The following is a 20956-nucleotide window of genomic DNA, read 5'->3' as shown; positions in this document are numbered from 1 at the left end:
CTGGTTCTCACGTGGATGTTGAGGGAGACGAAGGCGGACTTTCCCTTCTCCCTGCAAGCAAGAAACCTCTGTTTTCCTAGGCCAGGTGCTGCAGCCCTTTGCCCCAGCTCAGCGGGACCTGCGCTTGCGGTGCAGTAAGTCCTCTGAGCAGCGTCAGCCGGACCAGGAATGGCTGCGCCCCCGCCCTCACTCCACCCCGTGTGACAGAATAACAGCACCCGGTGCCTCCTGTCGTCCCCACACACAGCCCTGCTACTTTCATATTTCTTTCTGTTGCTGACACTTAACACAGAATTTTACTTGCCATGCTTTCATCTAACCCGGGTCCCTGCACGTTCCTTGAAATTTCCCACATTCGCGTGTTCCCGCGATGATTCAGTAACTTCTCGCATCTCCCTTCACCAGCAGTCTGCTGTGGCACGTGGGAGGGAGGGGAGGCCGGGGCGGTTCTCACTGAAACCACCACCAGCATCTCAGGCCCGACCTTGCTCTCAGAACCCACTAAGGTTCTGGGAGATTTGGGACTTGACAGAGCTCTCGGGGTCCTAGATTGCTCCCTCGCAAATGAGGGAGTCCAGGTTCTTCAGAATAAATGGAAAATGAAAGAGAAATCCTTTTTATCACTCAATTGTATCTTGATCCTGGCTTCAAATGATTAAAAAAGAACTCACTGCAGCAGGTTTCCGCAATGCAGTCTCTCCCACCATGCTGCACCGCCGGAGCCCTGATTGCTAGAGGCCCGGACATGGCTTAGATTTGGAGCATCCTGGCTGTTAATCTTGGAGAATGCTTTCTTGGCATTTGAATATGAGAGTTTGAAATTCTGCTTAATACTCCAACCCCAAAGTTGACGACCTCCGCAGATCATGTCTTTCCTGCCCAGCTCTGTTCTGGAGCTATCACTGTGCTCCCTGCCCCAGAGAAACCACGGTCGCTGAGGCCCCACCCGTTACCAGTCTCTAGACAGACCACGTCTCTGCGGGGAATGAGTGCTCCTGCTGAGCGGTCTAAAGGGTGAGCCTGTCTCTGCTAGAGGCTTAACTAAGTGGGGCAGGTGAGCCAGCTTTTCACGAACATGTGGATCTGCTGTTGATAGGACTGTGGTATTAACCTGTTTGGGTTAAGTAAGCAATAATAAGCACTTTCGGGGTCAGTGATTTCAAGCCACCATAAACTTCCTCATTCCTAATGGGCGTCTTTGAAGCTGCTGCCCGGGTTGCTGAAATGTCTTGAGTATTAGGGAAACTTAGCATTAACGGAACTGTCTTCTGCCTTTCAGGATCTGAGCTGCCTCTTTGAATTATACTTGGAGCCACTTCAGAATGAGACCTTTCTTACCCAAGATGAGGTACAGCTTAACCGCCTTCTTTCTGCCCACTGCCCTCCCTTGGCCCTTCGCAAACTTACCAGGAGTCCGTGCTTGGCCGCCTCCAAGGCAGTTCTGTGGCACCGGGGCAGGCATTTGCCGAGGCAGGATAGTTACGCTCTTCTGTAGTAGACAGAGGTGTGGCCAGAAACAGCTTTTCAGTACATGAGTTTTAAAGTTAGACAAGTAATCAGTTTTTTCTGACCTCATGGCTGACACCCATTTCTTGAATCCTGCTCTTCACATAGATGGAGTCACTCTTCGGAAGTTTGCCAGAGATGCTTGAGTTTCAGAAGGTGTTTCTGGAGACTCTGGAGGATGGGATTTCAGCATCATCTGACTTTAACATCCTGGAAACCCCCTCGCAATTTAGAGTAAGTATTTTAGACTTAGCTTAAAGCACAACAGGTGGGTATAATGTAGAATTCACCCTTGGAGAAGGATCTGTCGTAAGGTACTTTAGCGTTTCTGGTGCATTCTGGGGGCAAAGGAGGCTTCATTTCCTCTCAGTAAGTGCTCTGGTCGTCAGCAGTCGGCAGCCCCCCTCTGCGGAGTCGGCCTGGCTGGTGCCGACACACATGCCGGCCCCTCACATCACTGAATGCCGGTGATGTCTCCTGACGCAGGGACTCCTCACCCGTCTCATTCTTCATCTGTGTTCACGTGAACCGGCTGAAGAGTGCAGGTTCCAAACTGCTCTGCTCGAGCCTTCCCTTAGGAAGCATCTGTAACAGCCGGGGCTGCCGTGGAGCCCACAGGGAAGACAAGGCAGAAGGCGTAGGAAGGGGGACCAGGAAGGAGCACGATTTGTCCTGCGTAATGGAGAGTGGGCTTTGTTGACTTCTCAGGTCCTTTATAGCCCATCTTGTCAGGCACATTTTCAGAGAACAGTCTTCATCCTTTGATTGCACACGAGCTAGTAGCTCTGCTGCCGGAAACTTCTCAATCGAGCTAAAGATCGGCTTGGGGAATATGGGCAGTCCTCCATGCCCGGCGTGAGCGGTGTAGTCCTGGGCGTACTCCCGTCAGTGACGTCACTGAGGCAGGAGTGCTGCCTTGGGCAGGCAGACCCAGGTCCCCACCAGCTTGGTTGCATCCTGCTTGATCTGGCTTTTTCCTCTCCCTCTAGAAATTACTGTTCTCCCTCGGAGGCTCCTTCCTTTATTACGCGGACCACTTTAAACTGTACAGCGGGTTCTGTGCCAACCATATTAAAGTACAGAAGGTTCTAGAGAGAGGTAAGTTGCTCGTACCTTTCATAGCTATACCTTTTGTATTGCTAACTGTAAATAAAGCGTAACTCTGTATTCAACCAGTTGTAGTACATGGGATTGTAATGTTCCACCTTTGAAAGTGACGGAAGTTAAAGGGAAATTGATTTTGGCGTACTGGGAGCAGTGAACACGTGTGACGGGGCAGAGTTCTTGATTTGCCATGTGGCCCTTTGCTATTAAACTGCATCCGATTCTCCTCTTATCCAATCCCCTTCTCTGAAGTCTCGCAGTCATAAATGCCGGGTGGGAGTAGAGAGGAACACCTACCACGTTTTCTTTCTCGTTAACCTTGGTAAGCCCAAGGGACCACTGCAAACAAACCACCAATAAACAGCCACCACCAAGCTCAAGTGTGAGTAAAATTCAAGTTGGCGGAACCAGGAAAAACTCACGTTCTGGAGGTTGCTCTTTGGTTTTCTTCTCTCTGCACTGCCATGGAAGGCACGTGGAGCTTCACCTGGACACTGGTGATGTTTAACCATTCCCACTGAGGCAACTTTGCTCTTTGGTTTAAATCCAGAACTTCACGGTATAACAGAGGAAAAGCTCCAAGTTAAAAGCAATGGCACCTTGGAGTCTTCATGTAAACAAGACCCAGCCAGATGCATCTTATCTTCTCTGTTGCTTCAAATGGAGGTCTGACTGCACTGGCATCTCCTCCCGGAAGACCTGCTTCCAACAGCAGAGACAGCCCAGAAGGCACGCCAGGGGCTTGCGCAGCTCTTCCTCGGTGGTGATGGCCTGCTGACTGTGTGCTAAATGATACTGCATCTCTTCTAAGTTGTTAATTTTTGCCCTTGTCACAAAGCCCCAAATGAGGGTATGTTTTCATTCAAATTGGCTGATTCCAAACGGCCGGCCAGTTAGTGGCACTTGGTGGAATCCCAAGTGGCAGCAGCTGGGGTATCGCTGGCACTCACCCACACGCACCTGGAATCCTGTGCCCCTTCTGGCACAGCGACAGGCAGAGGGGCGATTTTCACGGCCAAAGGAGCAAAGGCCACACCTGGTGAAAAGAGCTGCGGCTCCAGAAGGAGAGGGTTATTCTGCCTGGAGCTGTGGGGTGAAGACTGGGGCTACCGTGCTTATCAGCTTCCAGGGGAAAATGCCTTTCAAATACACTTTAGGGTGTGGAGGCCACAGCAGTGCTGAGCCAAGGGAAGAAACGCGGTTTACTTTGCTGCACAGACCTTCCGTGGTGTGTGGTGTAGGGTCCTGGTAACGTTTGTGTGTGGCTTTCTGGACTATTTGAAATTCTTTTCTAGAACAGTGCCCCTGACAGGCGTGCATGGAATGTCTTTAATCTGACTTCCCTGTGTGCTGCTTTCTGGCCCTGGACTGCACCCTCTGGTGCCCCAGGAAGCTCCCTCCCTCCTGGGATCTGTCAACTGGCAGCTGGATCCCAGGTTCAGGCTGGCTGCTTGATCCTTGACCCACTGATGCACTGGGGTTTTTATTAAAGGACAGAATCAGGAGGACGAGAGAAATGGAGGGACCGTGTTCTGTAGAGAGACAGAATTTAATTCATCCCACTGTGCCCTCTAAGGTTCTTCTATCCATCTGCTTGTAGCTAAAACTGACAAAGCCTTCAAGGCTTTTCTGGATGCCCGGAATCCCACCAAGCAGCACTCCTCCACCCTGGAGTCATACCTCATCAAGCCCGTGCAGAGGGTTCTCAAGTACCCGCTGCTGCTCAAGGAGCTCGTGTCCCTGACAGACCACGAGAGCGAGGAGCACTATCACCTGACAGGTAAGGCGGGGAGTCCGCCCTCCGGGACCAGGACAGGCCGCTGTGCTGGAACCGCCTGCCTGGAGGCTGCGCGGTCCCCTCCACTCGCAGATGGACCTAGACTTCAGAGTGTTTTTTCCTGCAGAGTCCTTGGCCTATCTCACAGCTGCTACCCATGGCTTAGATGAAGAAGCTGAGAGCCTGAAGGAGACTTTTGACCCAGAGAAGGAAACAGTGAGTCATTATTTTCATGAGTGTCTTGATTGCAGAATTAACTCTGAGATCTTGGGACACCTAAAAACTATAATTGTTGTGACCAGCAATTGGCATAATGGCTATGTTGCTGGACTCCCATGTAGTCAACCATGGTTTGAGTCCGGACCCAGTGACTTAAACTCATGTTGGGTGCTTGTGTGTGTGCCCAAGATCCCAAGTGGAGAAGGGATTGTGGCACGGCCATCCCCTCCAGGGGGTGATTTCTCACTTTCTGTCTCTCTCTCTCTGTCTTGTGGCAAGCGATGCACCCTATAGCAAAAACCTCCCCCACCCCCCCCCCCCCCCCCCCAAAAAAAAAAAAAAAAAAAAAAAAAAAAAAAAGAAAGAAAGAAAAGAAAAAGGGAAGGTTTATGGAAAGAAAGACTCCCAGGGGTCTGAGGCCTGAGGTGCATCGGCCCACCCTTCCAAGGAGACATGATGTCTTTATATGGGAGGGGTTGGGGTAGGGTCGCTTTGATTAGCGTGCTTGCCATTGGGCCCGGCAGTGGGTGGGCAGTGGGTGTCCACTGAAACACTTCTGTGGTTTTGTTTGCCAGTAAGGGGGGGCTCTGGTGGAAGGATCTGGCCAAAGTTCATTCATTACGAACTTCTCCTTATTTTCTGATGGGAAATGACTTAAAGGCCCTTCATGGGTTGATCTAACATTTCCAGCCTTTATCTTTCATTAACAAACAAACAGAAACGATGGGGCAAGGCTGGGACAAGTAACCGTGTTCCAGCGCTGCAGTCCTCAGTTAATCTAAGATGGAACGGTAGTGCGTGAAAATGGCCAGGTCCAAGGCCACCCTGCTGCAGTACACAGAATAATTTAGAAACAGTTATCTCATTGAAGTAGCTCGAACCTCCTCAGGAAGGATAATTCTATCTTCATTTTGAAAAGAAGGTCATTTAAACTCGGCGAGTTGAAGTCAACTAGTTCAGCTCTGTCTGGAAACAGTGGTATCCTGGGCGCTGCTGGGCCAGCGTGCCCGGTAGGGCGCCACCTGGTGGAGGTCTCTATGCAGAGCCGGCTCCAAAACCGAACTCTAAGGGCGCAGCGTGCTGGCAGTCGACAGGGGTGCGTATCGCCTGAAATCTTGGAAATGATCTGACCATAGCACAAAGCCCACAGTTTGATAGTAAATAAAATATCCCTTAAAGAGATGCTGTTTGGTTTATAGAGAAGTCGTGACTTATTCCCCCTGGGTGGAATAACCAGGTGGCCCAGGTTAGTTAGCCAGATGTAATGAAAGTCACGGGGAAAGAAGCAGGCTTACTAATATATATTAGTATTACTGCATAATAAATATTGAGAAAAGTGTAAATTACACTGGCTCTTTATCCAGACCAGCATACTTTGGTACAGTAGATAACAAGAACAAAAACTTTTGTATATGAAATTTAAATTCTACAAGCAAATGATACAAACAATACAAAAAGTTAAATTCTACAAGCAACCCATACACACAATATTCAGATACTATGTAAGAAGTTCAGTTGAGGGCGGGCCAGGTGGCGTGGTGGTGAAGGTAGCTGGATTCCAACATGGCTGACTGCATGTCTTGAATCCCAGACCCAGTGGCTTGAAAAACGTGCTGGGCATGTGTGTGTGTATGTTACCCAAAATCCCAGAAGGAAAAATGGAGGAGAAGGGATTGTAGCATGGCCATCCCCCATGAGGATGCTTTCTCCCTCCTCCCTGTATCCAGTGAGTGCACATGCCCTTTATCAAATTACAAAAATTACATTGCAATGAGTTTTAAAGTATTCTGTTCAAAACTCCCTTTCGGGGCCAGTAGGTAACATGGTGGTTAAGACGCTGGCCCACTGAGGTTCGAGTCCCCAATCCAGAGGCTTGCTTTCTCACTTTTCTACTCTCTCTGGTGAGCTCATACACCCTATAGCAAATTAAAATAATAATAATGATAAACTAAATAATTCTTTAAAAAATTTACAAACTTCCTTTCAACACTCCCCCCATACTAAACTAGAATACTAAAGAGAACAAAGTGTGAAAAAAAACTCAGTATTTTTGGAGGTGGTCTGCAAGTTTGCTTTTGGACTTTTGACAAAATCATTTTGTCCTTCATATGACCTGGTTGAAAGTTACAAACACACACCACATATAAATGCAAACAGCTGCTCTATTAGTCATTTATAGGAACATTTGGAAGTTCTAAGTATAAAGCCGTTGTAGATCCCAGCTTCCATGGGAGAGGCAAAATACCAGGTTGTCCTGCTACCAGCTATCCTTTGGCTTGTTTTCTCTTTGGAATTCTGGCAAATTACTCTGGACCTCAGTTTTCTCGTCTGTAAAAGGGGGTTGATTACAGTCACAGAGGTACAGTGGGTTAGATGAGATGATTTGCATAAATTGCCTCTGATGGCATAAGCCAAGAAGAAAAGACTCAATGAATGTTAGCTGTTGTCATTAGCAACACTCTTTACTTCTGCCCTGTCTCATTCCAAAGAGGATGTTCTTGATTATCATGACCAGATTACAGCGGGCTCGTGAGCTGTGCCAAGTAACGGTGCTCTCGGCGTGTGCTACTTGTGGGTCCTGGCTTGAATCCTCACTCCTTTCATTACTGCTGTTGGACAGATTTAAAACAAACAAATTATAAAATTAATATTTCATATTTTCCAGAAGCACTAAAGGCAATGGAGAAAGTAGCGAGTCACATCAATGAGATGCAGAAGATCTACGAGGATTACGGGACGGTGTTTGACCAGCTCGTAGCAGAGCAGAGTGGGACGGAGAAGGAGGTCTGTGAGGCTCCAGGCCTAATGCGTCACTGTAGGTGTAGGTGACCTTCCAGAGCAGGCTGCCCTCTGAGGACCTTCTTGGAGAAGAACAGCATACAATTTCCTTTTCATATTAATGCAGATGATAAATTACACAATTCAGTTATAAATGTAAAATAAAACTCCCTTGTACAGGAAACCTTCTGTCATGTTAACAGTGTACAAAAGAGAGCAAGGAGGCGTCACTGAGCTCAAGCCCTGACACCCTCCTTTCACGTGGAACTCCGGCCACCACAAATCTGAGACCAGAACAGACATACTGAAGAAGGGTTAGGGCTGGCAGAGCTAGGTGGGACCAGCATGGAGAGAGAAATGCAGGACTTTTTAGTTTTACTTTTTCTTTTCTCCAATCAAATATTGGTGGTTACCCACTCACTTAGAAAATTAGTCCAAGTGGGATTTGATGCTTCCTATAATGTTTCTTTTTCCTCTGATTGCTAAATTAGAATCTTGTGCTTTTGAAAGACACATGCATGAAGCAACAGTTTAAGCAGGAAGTGGCAAGAACAGAAAAGAGCTGGAGTTCATTGTTTATCCAGTCAGGCTCCATATGGCAGCTTAGTTAGCAGGCCCAACCCCGTTTCTGGATTAGAGGTGGTGGTTACCAGCTGCTGTGGTACAGACATGGGGCACTCTGTAAGGACGTGGGCACTGGAGGTCGTGAGGCCTGCCTCACCTACATACATGTGCCCTGCAGCAAAATGCCTTCCCGTATTTATCAGATGGACGCTTGGCCCGTGTCTGTAAAAGTCCACTATGTAAGGCCCCCTGTTCACAGGGCCCATAGAAATCAGGACACGCTTGCATTTTAACAACGCCCATGTATGTCTGACCGTGTATGTGCACTTCTTAGTCTGACATGAGACCATCTACCCCTGGGGTTTCCACATGGTCTTATTTCCTGTTTTCACAATCTAGGTAACAGAGCTTTCGATGGGGGAACTTCTGATGCACTCTACTGTGTCCTGGTTGAATCCGTTTCTGTCTCTGGGAAAAACCAGAAAGGACCTTGAGCTCACAGTATTCGGTTAGTATGCACACAAATTACACAAATGTACACTTCCGTGAGGCTGGCGACAGCAAAGGGCTTCCCTAACACCGCAGCCCAGCTAACTCCCGATTTCCAGAAGGCGTTGGAACTGCCGTCCTGGCTGGTGCCTTCCCGCAGCCTCACACTGAGACCCGTCGCCCTGCACTCATTACCCTCCTCCCTTGTGCTGCTTGGCTCAGGCCGGGTGTGCAGGAACAGGTCTCGGGGGCTGTTTTGAAGCTTGCTATCTTAATAGTTTGTTGAATTTCAGAATGTCTTAATTCAGAGTTGGGAGAGCAAAGAAGACAGTGTCTTATCACTGAGATGAGCACCGTGTCCTAGCTTTGAACAAATGGAAAAGAATTCTAAGAATGCCAGGATCTAGTTCAGATAATTGCCTTTAAATAAGCAGGTATTTCTGTGTGGTTCAAATATGAGCAGGACGAGGTACCATGTATCCCACGCGTGTTGGCCTAGTGGGAGCTTAGAGATTCATAATTTGAAGAGCTTTGTTTTAATAAAACATTCAGCTCTAGGGTAATCTTAGGAGAGTTTCTATAAAATAATGACTTTTCTTTTTCTTTTCCTTTCTTTAGTTTTCAAGAGAGCTGTCATACTGGTTTATAAAGAAAACTGCAAATTGAAAAAGAAATTGGTAAGACAAGAATTAATTTTATTTGAAACTGCTTTTTCTGTATCTTCCTGTTAATGTGGAATTGGAAATGCTGCTAAGCACCAGAGTGGTATGAGACGTTCTGAGGGCAGCTACCCAAATCACACCCTCAGAGCATTCCCAAGTCTCCTCACAAAGAATGATTTAAAGAAGATATAGACAAACACCCGTGCTGAGGCCAACATGGAAAACCGGGTTTTATATTCCTGAAAATGGCCATGCTTGTTCCTTACACAGAGGAGTCCATGTACCTATGGTTTATTTAAAAATACCTTATGGGTCAGCAGGTGGCATGGAGGTTAAGGCACTGGACCCCACATGGCCAGCTGAGCCTGAGCCCCAGACTTGGGAGCTTGAAAATTACACTGGTTGCGAGTGTGTGCGTGCCTAAAATCCCAGGAGAATGGTGAAGGGATTGAGCATGGCCATCTCTCTTGGGGGTGTTCTTGGCGTTTTCCCTCTTAGTGTTTGTCTCTCCATTGGGGGCACATGCCCTATGGGAAAAACAAACAAACAAACAAAATCCCACACCAGGCATGTGTGCGTGCGTGCCTCAAATCCCAAGAGGAGAATGGAGGAAGGATTGCAGTGTGGCCATCCCTCTGGTGGGTGATTGCTCCCTTTCCCTCTCTGTCTCTCTCTGGTGACTACACATGCCCTTTAGCAAAAATCTTAAAACAAAACAAAACAAAAACATTACTTGACCTAGAAAACAAACAAAAACCCTGAAACTTAGCTGTAGATACCTGCAGCCCTCAGCTCACCATCCGGAGACCCAGAGCTGCTTCCTCCCATGGTTCCTCACCCCTCAGCCCGGGTGGTCTTATAGAATTAGCTACACACCTGATTCAGCGCACAGGGCGTTGCTCAAAGGGAGGATGTGTGGGTGCCGCTTCTCTCTGGGGAGCGTTCCTTTAACACCTTGATGAGTTTCACTTTCGTGTTCCAGCCCTCCAACTCCCGGCCCGCACACGGCTCTGCTGACCTGGACCCGTTCAAGTTCCGCTGGCTGATTCCCATATCCGCGCTGCAAGTCAGGCTGGGGAACACTGCAGGTGACTGTTGCGGGCAGTGCAGGGCCAGAGAAAGCGTTTTAGGAGTCTTATCTGAATTGGAGCATGGAAAGTAGCACAACAGAATGGAAAGTAGGAAAATGAGGACAGGAGAGGTCGTTTTGATGTTTCCTTAAAGATTTCCAGAAGAAACTAAACGTCGTGAATGGCTTTTCTTTGCTAGATGCCTCTCTCTAGTCTCCTTGTTTTCACTACCAGTAGTCGTCAACACTTTTCTTTCTGCCTGATGGCTTTAAACTGATACCCTAAAATTGGCTAAAGGCCAAGGGTTCACAAATTTAAATTTTTAATTTTGGCCAGAGTGCTTGCTCCCTAGCACCTGAGTGTTTTTGGGGCTGGCCTGTTTCACATCTGGACCTCAGCACAGCCTACTGCTTCTACCAAGAAATGGGCGGAATTCCAAAGGAGGGTGGGGAAATAGGATCCATTTAATTTCTTTCCCAGAGATGGAATCCAGGGGTAGGTGAAAGCAGGTTCAGACAGATGGAAAGCCTCAACAGGAAATGTAAAAGTTAACCAGAAAGCATTGAACTTTTCTTACTATTTGTGAAAACCATGCATAGAATGAACCACAAGAAGAAAAGGAGAGTCAGGATTGGGAAAATGTGACATTTTAAGTCGTGAGCTTTAAACTTCACAAGTATTCTTAACCATGGCATGTTTGGCAAAGTTAGAGACTCTTCTTTCGATTTCCTTTTACACAGGGACAGAAAATAATTCCATTTGGGAGCTGATCCATACGAAGTCAGAAATAGAAGGACGGCCTGAAACCATCTTTCAGTTGTGTTGCAGGTATTGCTCACTTACAAAAATTAAAACCAGTGGGAATAAGATAGTATTCTCTCTTCAAAAAGCAAGTTTATTTTTATTATTTTTAAAACTTTATCCATGTATTTTTTCAGTCAGAGACACAGAGACACGCAGAGAGACAGGCACTCCCAGCAGCCCCTGGCCCACCGCCAGCCTTAGCCAGCCTGGGTCAAGGGCATACATATGCAGGGAAGCCCAGCGAAGCCCCAGGATGCGAACCAGGGACTTTCCTTGTGTTACTGCTGTGCCACTGCCCGGCCCTAAAAGGGAGTTCATTTTTAGTGCCCTCTGAGTGTCGATGAATTCACTTGAAGAAGAGGGCACTGATTCCATTTGCTGTACATCCAAATCCTAGAATAGCAGCTCTCGCGTCCTGTAAGCAGGGAAGCGGAGGCCCTGGGACGGGTGACTTGCTGTAGTCTGGGCCAGTGAGAGGCAGCGCTGGCAGAGGTTGCACAGCCCGGTATGTGGAGCGTGAAGGTGGGAGGGAGCGGGATGAACACTCTGGATACCACTGCTGCCCTCTCTCCCCTCAGTGACAGTGAAAGCAAAACCAACATTGTCAAGGTGATTCGTTCTATCCTGAGGGAAAACTTCAGGCGTCACATAAAGTGTGAATTGCCACTGGAGAAAACATGTAAGGATCGGCTGGTGCCTTTGAAGAACCGAGTTCCTGTCTCAGCCAAATTAGGTGAGCATTTTGCTAGCCGAGTGTTTATTCAAGAAAATACCGCGAGCTTCCCCAAAAGGGTGTATGCCGTCATAACACAGCTGCTAGTCATCACCTTGTCGATGACCAAGGGGGATTAGATTTCCTTTTGAGATCAAAACATGCTGCTTGCTCCCAGACATCCTTTCATTAACTATAGCCACCCTCGACCCCAAGTCCCGGTCTGACCACCTGCTGGCAGTCCAGATGCTCTACCTGTTTCTTCCCGAGACGTGCGTGGTCCAGGCAACCTGTTTTGCTCAATGCAGATTCCCACTGACAGAATGGTGCTGGGCACCTGGAAGGTCAATACCCAACAAGTTAAAGCAAGAAGCCTAATGTGTGGGCCAGTGGGTGGTGGGTGGTTAAGGTGCCAGACCCCTCATGGCTGTGTGATTTGAGTCCTGGATCCCAGGACTTGAAAAACATGCTGGGAATGTGTGCATGCTTGCCCAAAGTCCTGAGGAGGAGGGAAAAGAGATTTTGGCATGGCCAGCCTCCCTAGGGGAGTGCCCCCCTCCACTCCTTCCCTCCGTGTCTTTCTGACAAGTCACATAAACTATAGGAAAAAAAACATCTGATTTCTTACTCTATCAGTAAGTCAGGGAAACATTCCAGATCACATTGTTCTTAAACTTTCTGCTTCCTTCTAAAATTTCAGCTTTCAGAACTTTCTACATTAGCTATTTTGTTATTGTATTTGTTCTGTTTTAGTCTTATAAAATGTGTAATAACTTCTCTCTCTGTTTTTTGGTCACAGTTTGACCTCTTCAAATTTACTGTACATTTTCTGTTTTTTTTTTTTTTTTCTATCATGGAAATAAGTTATGACCATCAAAAATATTACAATATCCTGTAGGAACACTGGAACTCCCTTTTCGTCTTCAACCCAGGAGAATGTAATCACACACACACACACACCCCTAATAATAAATCTCTCAGTTTAGAGATTCCAGCAGAGATAGCTCTTGTGAAAGATAAAGAGCATATTTTTAATTTAATTGAGCAGGAGGAGAAATAAAGGAGATGTGCACAGAAACGTGCAAGTAATTCTGATAACCAGCTACTTTTTTTTTTTCTTTGTTAGAGGGCACAGTTGCTCACCAAAGGGAGACAGAGAAGAGAAAGTACCCTCCCTCCCCCCCGGGGAATGGTCATGCCACAATCCCTTCTCCATTTCTCATTTTGGGATTTTGGACACATGTGCACACACACCCTGTTTTTCAAGCTGTCTCGTTCAGGACTTGAACTGTGTATCTGATCACATGTACCTTTAATCACCAGGTTACAGGCCAGAACCAAAGTGTTGTTTTTCTTGATTTTAAATTTCTTTTTTAAAAGTTTTTGCCATGGGGTGAATATCCTTACCGGAGAGTGTAAGAGAGGGAAAGTGAGAAATCACTTCTCGAAGGGATGGACATGCTGCAATCCCTTCTCCTACTAGGATTTTGGGCAGGCATGCACAAGCTGCCAGGTCTGGGATTCAAATTGCGGTAGGCCTTTGGGAATCCAGTGCCTTGACCACTATGCCACCTGCTGGCCTCCGCCCCAAAGTATTGAGACTTTTTGTTCCTTTCCCTCCCTGTCTTTACTTCTCTCCCTCCCTTTTTTCCTTTCTCTTTCTTCCCTTCTCTCCTTCCCTTCCTTTCTCCCTTCCCTCCTCTCCCTCCTTCCTTTCTCCCTCCCTCCCTTTTCTTCGCTTTCTCCTTCCTTCCTTCCATTTGACCAGAGAAGGACACCGTGAGAAAGAAAGAGAGAGAGAGAGAGAGAGAGAGAGAGAGAGAGAGAAAGCAAGTCGCCAGGTCTGGGACTTGAATCGCAGTCAGCTATATGGGAGTCCAGCACCCTTAACCACCTTGCTACCTGCCAGTCCCCCAAAGTATTAATATTTTAATAAAAGAAAGAAACCTGGAATTTATTACAGACTGATCATCCCTAATCTAAAAGTCCAAAATCTGAAATGCTCTATAATTCTAAATTTTTTGAGCATTGATGATGCCACGAGTGAAGAAGTCCTCATATTATATGCCAGATGGCAGTCAAAATGCTGCATCACAAAAACGTACTACTCCTTCAAGCTGTGTGTAAGATACACATGAAGCATAAATGAAGTGTGTTTAGACTCGGGTGCCATCTCCAAGGTATCTCATTAGTGTATGCAAATATCCCCAAATCCCAAAATCTGAAATCCAAACACTTCTGGTTACAAGCATGTCAGAAAAAGTATACTCAGCCTGTAGTAATTAACTTCTTTTACTTGAGAGAGGGATCCTCATCAGGGTCTTTAAGCCACAATCCTACCCTAGCCTTGCAGCCAGCCGGGATCATGGGTACACCCGTACTGGGCAGACCTGGGACATGAACCCAGGGCCTTCTCACATGCTCGCTAGTATTGCGCAGGTGTTCCCGCCCTTGCGCCACTGTGGCTGGGCCAGTCATGAACTTTTCAACTTATTTATTGGCAAAATAAGAACCCTGACCCTGAGGCTGGAAGTGGCACAGCTGAACCCACATGGGGGAAAGGGGAGAGGGGGGTTCCTGGGCTTGCATCTGGGTACCTCTGGGCATGTCAGGTGTACGCGTGTGTGCCCTTGATGCTGGCTGGGAACGGGGATGGACCACAGCCTGGGACTCATATAGGGGAGGCTTCTTTTCTCTCTCTCTCATGGAAAAAAGCAAACAAATAACCATTAAGAAAACTTTTAAAAGATGTGATTATATAATTAAAAAAAAAATCCTAGGCCTTATGATTATTATTGTTCAATTGAAATAATTGAGTTCCATTAATCGAAAATGCTGGATTCCTCCCAACTGACAATTTCAAGTAAAAATTTCCATGCTTGCAGGATTTGCATAATGTTCCCTAAATACCAGGATGGTAAGAAATTGAAGTCAAATGATAAAATCTTAATTAAGACATTAAATTTTATAGCCTGCGAGGCACACAGTGCACATGGTGTAGCCGGTTTTGGTGTCCTAAGGCAACGTGCTCCTCTCTCTCACTGCAGCGTCCTCCCGGTCACTCAAAGTCCTCAAGAACTCCTCCAGCAGCGAGTGGGCCAGCGAGACGGGCAAGGGCAGCTCGCTGGACTCGGACGAGTGCAGCCTGAGCAGCAGCACCCCGAGCAGCGGCTGCACCCCCGCGGGGGCCAGGCAGGACTCCCAGGGCGCATCTCCTGAGAAACACCCACACTCCGACTCGGCAGAGTTCTCAGACAGTCTCATCAAAGAGAGTGACATCCTGAGCGACGAGGACGACGACTGCCAGCAGACGCTGAGACGGGGCAGCCCCACCAAGGACATCGAAATCCAGTTCCAGAGACTGAGAATCTCCGAGGACCCTGCGGCTCAGCCCGCTGGGCAGCCACCCGGTACAGAGGCGAGCGAGGGCCAGCGGGGACGAGAGCAGCCCAGACTGGTCCGGGGGCACTTCTGCCCCATTAAGCGAAAAGCCAACAGCACCAGGAGGGACAGAGGGACCCTGCTCAAGGCGCAGCTCCGCCACCAGTCCCTGGACAGTCAACCTGAAAACACCAGCGTTGACCTGAATTCTGTCCTGGAGCGAGAGTTCAGTGTCCAGAGTCTGACATCAGTTGTCAACGAGGAGTGTTTTTATGAAACAGAGAGCCACGGAAAATCGTAGTAGGTTTGGTCCAGGTCTGGGTCACTTTGCCCAGCTTACTTTGAAGTCGGTGGTAAAGTGGAAATCACAGAAAAACCACCCATTAGTGGTTCTGTGCAGTATACATTTTCCCACCAAACAGCTGTAAAGACTTAAGTTATTTTAATTTATTATGGATCAGGAAACTAGATTAAGCTGGTCAGAATCTGTAAATTTCTTAGTTTCTATCCAATCCAAGCAGGTATCAAAGTGACTTAGAATCCTTAAAATAAAATTGCATTCTAATTATTTTAAGTTATGTGGAAAAAGACTGGGGAAGTTGTGATTAATAGCTTTTTTAAAGGATCATCTTTTTTCAATCCTCTGGACATTTTCTTTGAGCTGTTAGTATTTGCTTTATTTAAAGCATATTTATTTTAATGTGGTTTAGGGGCACAATTGCAGCTACTTCATTTTTGTAAGGTTGTAACAGACGCTGTTTATACTAAACATGTTCTATCTATGCAGTATATATATTAAAGAAAGCTTGTACTGTATCTTATTTGATATTTATTTTCTCTACCAAGCTGTACAGTAAAAGGACAACGAGGCACACTTGGTGGTTGTCATTTTTATTGTCACTGTGAAGACAGCGCGGGGTGAGAAGCCGCGCGCTGCAGATCACTGGCCGGCCCTGCCCACGAGTGGCAGCTAGAGTGCGTGGGTCTCTTCATCGTCTTCGTCTTCGTCTTCCTGAGTGTTGCTTTTACTCTGCTTCAGTTCTTCTCTGAAATTATAAGCAAAGAGGTGCGGGTCTTCATCACACATCATCCTGTAAACATCGCAGAGGCTCTTAAAGTGTGAGAGCGAGAGCTGGCTGGGCCGAAGAGTGGGGTCCACGTCTGCCAGCCGTAACAGCCTCCCAGTGCTTTCCACACGCTGCGCTTCCGGGAATAACATTCTGCGGAGAAAAGGGAGAAAACCAGGAGTTCACTTGCATTCTGCGAATGTAAGTATGGCTTCCTCTTGCCTTCATTTGAAAACGACACAGTTCCTGACACCCGGAGGAAGTGGCTGAGGCCCCGGGAACATTGCAGCTCCCGTATGGGCAGGTAAAAGCCACCCCCACAACCAGAGAGCAACCTGACTTGGGTGTATCCACGGCAGCAAAGTACTTCCCAAAGCTAAATCCATATACATTCTTTACCGTGTTTAAAGTACCATCTGCTTAATTCTTATAAAGATACAAATTCGAGCTGCCTCATATTTTAAACACAAAGCTGTGTGTTACTGCTTGAGTGTCAGATCTCCAGTCTGATCCTCTCTAATCTGAATTTATCAGTCTCTGGAACTCTTCACCCCAAATGACTTTTTTGTCTTTTTTTTTTTTTTTTTTTTCTGTAAATACAAACGATTATTCCTCTGAGATACTTTGGATACATCTTTAACACTGACTCCAAGTACACTACTAAAAATCTCATCTAGAACCAAATCAAAATCAGTCTCTGGAACTCTTCCCCCAAAATGCTTTTTTTGTTTTTTTTTTTTTTTTTTTTTCTGTAAATACAAACGATTATTCCTCTGAGATACTTTGGATACATCTTTAACACTGACTCCAAGTACACTACTAAAAATCTCATCTAGAACCAAATCAAATTGTTGTTTTAAAGAAAACAGCAAAGCGGACCACCTGGAAGTGACCTCCTGAAGTTATGCCAGGGTTACTTTCCACCCCAAGTCTTGGGGGCGCATAGGGCTCCTCCTAGAGGCCTGGGGGACGTCAGGCAGGAGGAGGCCGAGCGCTCTGCAGGGCGGTGGTCCTCTCCACGAGGAGCCGCATGTTCTCTACTTTCTGGGGGAGGTGACGTCGAGTCCATCTCATGGCAAGGAGGGTGTGATGATGGCTTCTAACATCTGGGACCAGTGTGTGGTGTGACCAAAGGACAGCAGCAGGTCCCCGTGTCCTTGTCCACATCTCAACAAAGGGCTTCATCACCTAGCTGAGGTTGCCTGGGAAACACTAGGGCCACCTGAGGCTCAGGCCAGAGTTCTAAAAGCAGGAGGGGCTTTTTGTGCCACCCCCCCCCATGACCATCACGTACAGCCGATGTTTGTGCCCCCCGGATCAGGATGTACAGCTGATGTTTGTGCCCCCCCGACCAGCATGTACAGCCGGATGAGCCATGCTCTGTGAAGAGGACAGATGGGAGCTAAGTCCAGGCTCACACTGTGCCCACCAGCCAGTGCACCCTCATGAGGGCTGCTGGAGTCGGGGCACCTTTGCACTAATTAGTGCCAAGACGGTCAGTGGCATCTCTGCCACACACTCTGAACTCAGGTCTCTGCTGGAGGAGGACCGATCTGGTACAGTGTGGGGACAGGCTTAGATTCAGCAAATAACAGGCTGAGGGTGCAACACCCGCCATCTGAAACCTTAGGGCGGCTTTTGCGGACTATAGCAGCTGCAGTCTGGGGGTACGGCTGCCTGGCCGAACCCGGACGGCGCTTCACACAAGCCCAGGAAGACTGGGAGCAGGCTCCACACTCTGCTCTGTCTCCTTTCCCTGTGCAGAGCCGTGAGCTCAGCAGAGAAGCTACCACTGAATGAAGATGTGCTTGGTTGTAAAGATCTGGTGATGTCATTTTGGCTGTTCGGAAGTCAAATTTGTTTCCTTGTTCCTATTTCGAACCACACTCACAGCTGTCTCGATCTTGACTGAGAAATCAGGACGTCTTGCAGTACGAGTCATTAACTCTGTTGTCAGCTTTAGGTTATACTTATGATAAAAGAAAACCAAACCTGGGCTGGCCCTGTAGCCTAGTGGTTAAGGGAGCTGGATGCCACATGCCCAACCCTGGTTCAAATCTGGGGGCTTTAAAACACACTGGGGACATGTGCATGTGTGCCCAAATCCCAACGGGATGGAGCAGGGATTACGGCATGACCGTGCCCCACCAGGGGATGATTTTTCTTCCTCCCTCTGGCTAGCACATGTGCCCTCTGCCAAATTAAAAAAGAAAATTAAAACCAACCTGTATGGGACCAGTAGAAAGCATAATGGATGGCTGTCGCTGGACTCCCATGTAGTCAACCACAGTTCGAGTCCTGGACCTGGTGGCTTAAACTCATGCTAGGCATGTGCCCAAGATCCCAAGAGTAGAATGGAGGAGAAGGGATTGTGGCGTGGCCATCCCCTCCGGGGGGTGATTTCTTAATTTCTCTCTCTGTGTTTCTGGTAAGCGCACACACCCTACAGCAAAAACATCTCCAAAAAAATAAATAAAAAATAAAACCCAACCTGTAAGTGGCATCCGAGGTTGAATTGAGGGTTTTCTTTTTCCTCAGTGACTGTGAATTTAAGTCTTGTGGTAAGATTTAAGATTTAATATTCACAGGCAGTGTTAAAACTTCCTAAAAGTGACTGAGAATTTTAAATACAAAGATTCCACTGAAAGAAAGAGAGGGGGCATCTTACCCAAGCCCCCGGTAGCAGCGCTTCCTCCGGAACTGGAACGTGTTCTGGACAACTTTTTCCACCAGCTTGAATGGCTGCTCGATCTTGGGCTGTCTCAAGGGAGTAAAGTGTACCACTCCCACGTCCACCTTTGTGGGAAACAAACACATCATTTGTGGCATGACACACGGTGGAGTGTGACTCACGGTTTATCTCTGCACCTCATGGCAGTGGGCAGTCGGCAGCACGGTTTCACAGACAGACCTTTCTGGCCCGTCGGTTTTGTCCTCTCCATGTACGATGATGCCACGCTCTGGACTTGACATGATTCCCAGCTGCCTGTATTCTGTGAAGACCGTCACTAGGTCTGTGCTTGATCATTTAACTTTAAATGGGCTTTTACCATGGCTTTTTAAAATCAATCCAAATAATCAATTCGGTAGGCGGATAACAGCACCAGGACGTTTTAGTGAGCTTTGGAGTGAGTGAACACTTAGCTGCGGCAGTAGTTCTGATCATATGGCAGGACTTAGAAACACAGAAGGCAGACACCTTCCCCCCTCAAACCTGCTTTCCCAGGACTGCTTAGTGCTCACCTCTCCAGAAAGGGATCGGTTAGGTATAGTTATTCTGGGCACGGACACTGACCGATCCGCTGAGACCCTGAGCATGGTCTGCAGAGCCACAGAACTTCCTGGGCACAACTTTGAATGCCCCAGAAAGCACAGGCAGGATGAAAACTGAAAATGGAAACCACTAAAAACATCACTGTTTGAAGGTGTTCAAGCTGCTACCATCTGCTGAGGTTCCTTAATTATCAGAAGACTTCCCAGGCTATCTGCTCATAGATTTATACCTGCCTTATCCAAAAACTGGCCTCATGGTGATTCATAAAGATACATTCAAGGTAACAAGATATTGGGAGTAAAGATAAAAGGAAAAATGGAGTTGAAATAGTCACTGTGGGCCGGCCCCACAGCCTGGTGGTTAAGGGAACTGGATTCCACATGTCCGACCACAGTTTGAATCCCGGTCTCTGCGGATTGAAAAACATGCTGGGTCCATGTGTGCCTCAGATCCCGAGGGAATGTGAAAATGGAGAAGGGAAAACTGGAATGTGCAACATGGCCACACCCCACGGGGGGACATTTTATCCTCCCTCCCTCCGTGGTGAGTGCACGCATCCTCTGGTAATTAGAAAAGTCCCAAAAGCAAAAAACAGTTACCACACCACAGAACTGCCCGGCAGAGCAGAGTAGCGGGATGGGGAGTCTCCCTAAACGGCAAAAGCACCGGGCTCCTGGGACTGCAGGCCGGCCGCCTGGAGCAACGCGGGCGCCAGGCGCCGAGGCTCAGTGCCTGGGAAGCAGGACTGGACTACTGGATTTTAGTCCCTTAGAGGGCGCCGTTTTCCTGGGGAGGACTTGTGCCCCTAACAGCCCCTAGCAGTCTGAGCAGGCTTTCAATGAGCTGGTGGCTGTTCCCATGCCACAGGGCATCTGACCCGCCGGGCTGGCCAGCTGACCCACAGCCCCTCCTGTCCCCAGAGTGAGAGCTGCCAATGGGGGAGCCTGTCCCAGCATGACGCTCCCCTCCACCTGCCTCTGCCTTCGGCTCTTACAGTGCCGTGCGTTCAGGGGGACGGCTGTGAACAGTGCCTGAAGACAGCGTGAAATGTGAATGTTCTGAACTGTGCTGCATGTGCCGCTGAAGGAGTTTCAAGTTTACTAACGAATATTTCCTGTAGGGAACAAAGTGCTTTGGCTATGAGACCCAGATGTCTCAGACCTGAACAACTCTGTGGAACAGCGTCCAGAGGTCTTGTGGAGGTGTGTGACCACAGAAAAGAGGGACAGACGATAAGGGGGTGGAGGGGAGGGGAGCTGCTGTGAGGGGAGAAGCAAAGATGGCCTCACCTTAGAGCAGTCTGTGGAAGGAAGAGGAGGGGTGATTGTGAGTGGGAGAGTGTGGAAACGCAGCCCCAGGCACCTGTAATGACTTTAAATGTCAAAGACCCCTCCCCATCAACTCTGAAATGTTCACCCTACTCCCTTCCTCCTGGTTTGGGACAGAGAAGTGACCCCAACTTCTGGGGAGGTTCCAGACTATCCTCTAGCTCTGCCCTGCTCTGTCCCTCTGTGACCTCACTTCCCACCATCTGAGCGCCCGGCATTCC

General features: G+C 47.9%; 2 protein-coding genes across 9 annotated transcripts in view; one reads left to right on the top strand and one right to left on the bottom strand.

The window, feature by feature from the left end:
* TIAM2 (TIAM Rac1 associated GEF 2) overlaps window positions 1-15940 on the top strand; it is a 181633-nt gene extending 165693 nt beyond the window's left edge. For all 6 annotated transcript variants that reach the window (XM_006139979.2, XM_027769783.1, XM_006139977.2 and 3 more), the window contains 11 exons: window positions 1280-1348; window positions 1615-1740; window positions 2496-2604; window positions 4211-4390; window positions 7272-7390; window positions 8348-8456; window positions 9056-9114; window positions 10082-10187; window positions 10910-10997; window positions 11552-11706; window positions 14733-15940. In XM_006139979.2, coding sequence (XP_006140041.1) covers window positions 1280-1348; window positions 1615-1740; window positions 2496-2604; window positions 4211-4390; window positions 7272-7390; window positions 8348-8456; window positions 9056-9114; window positions 10082-10187; window positions 10910-10997; window positions 11552-11706; window positions 14733-15367 — 1755 coding nt within the window. In that variant the 3' untranslated portion in view covers window positions 15368-15940. The remainder of the gene's footprint in view (window positions 1-1279; window positions 1349-1614; window positions 1741-2495; window positions 2605-4210; window positions 4391-7271; window positions 7391-8347; window positions 8457-9055; window positions 9115-10081; window positions 10188-10909; window positions 10998-11551; window positions 11707-14732) is intronic.
* Window positions 15433-20956, bottom strand: part of TFB1M (transcription factor B1, mitochondrial) — a 48906-nt gene continuing 43382 nt past the window's right edge. Inside the window, exons 7-8 of one of the 3 annotated variants that reach the window (XM_027769799.1) lie at window positions 18802-18929; window positions 15433-16286 (exon numbers count right to left, since the gene is read on the bottom strand). In XM_027769799.1, the coding sequence (XP_027625600.1) occupies window positions 16037-16286; window positions 18802-18929 (378 nt within the window). In that variant the 3' untranslated portion in view covers window positions 15433-16036. The remainder of the gene's footprint in view (window positions 16287-18801; window positions 18930-20956) is intronic. The other 2 variants (XM_027769811.1, XM_006139983.3) reach the window with 2 other exon arrangements.

Source organism: Tupaia chinensis, unplaced genomic scaffold, assembly GCF_000334495.1.
Source record: "Tupaia chinensis unplaced genomic scaffold, TupChi_1.0 Scaffold000014_1, whole genome shotgun sequence".
NCBI lineage: Eukaryota > Metazoa > Chordata > Mammalia > Scandentia > Tupaiidae > Tupaia > Tupaia belangeri.
Note: the sequence above shows the minus strand (reverse complement) of the source record. Positions and strands in the feature narration are given on the sequence as shown.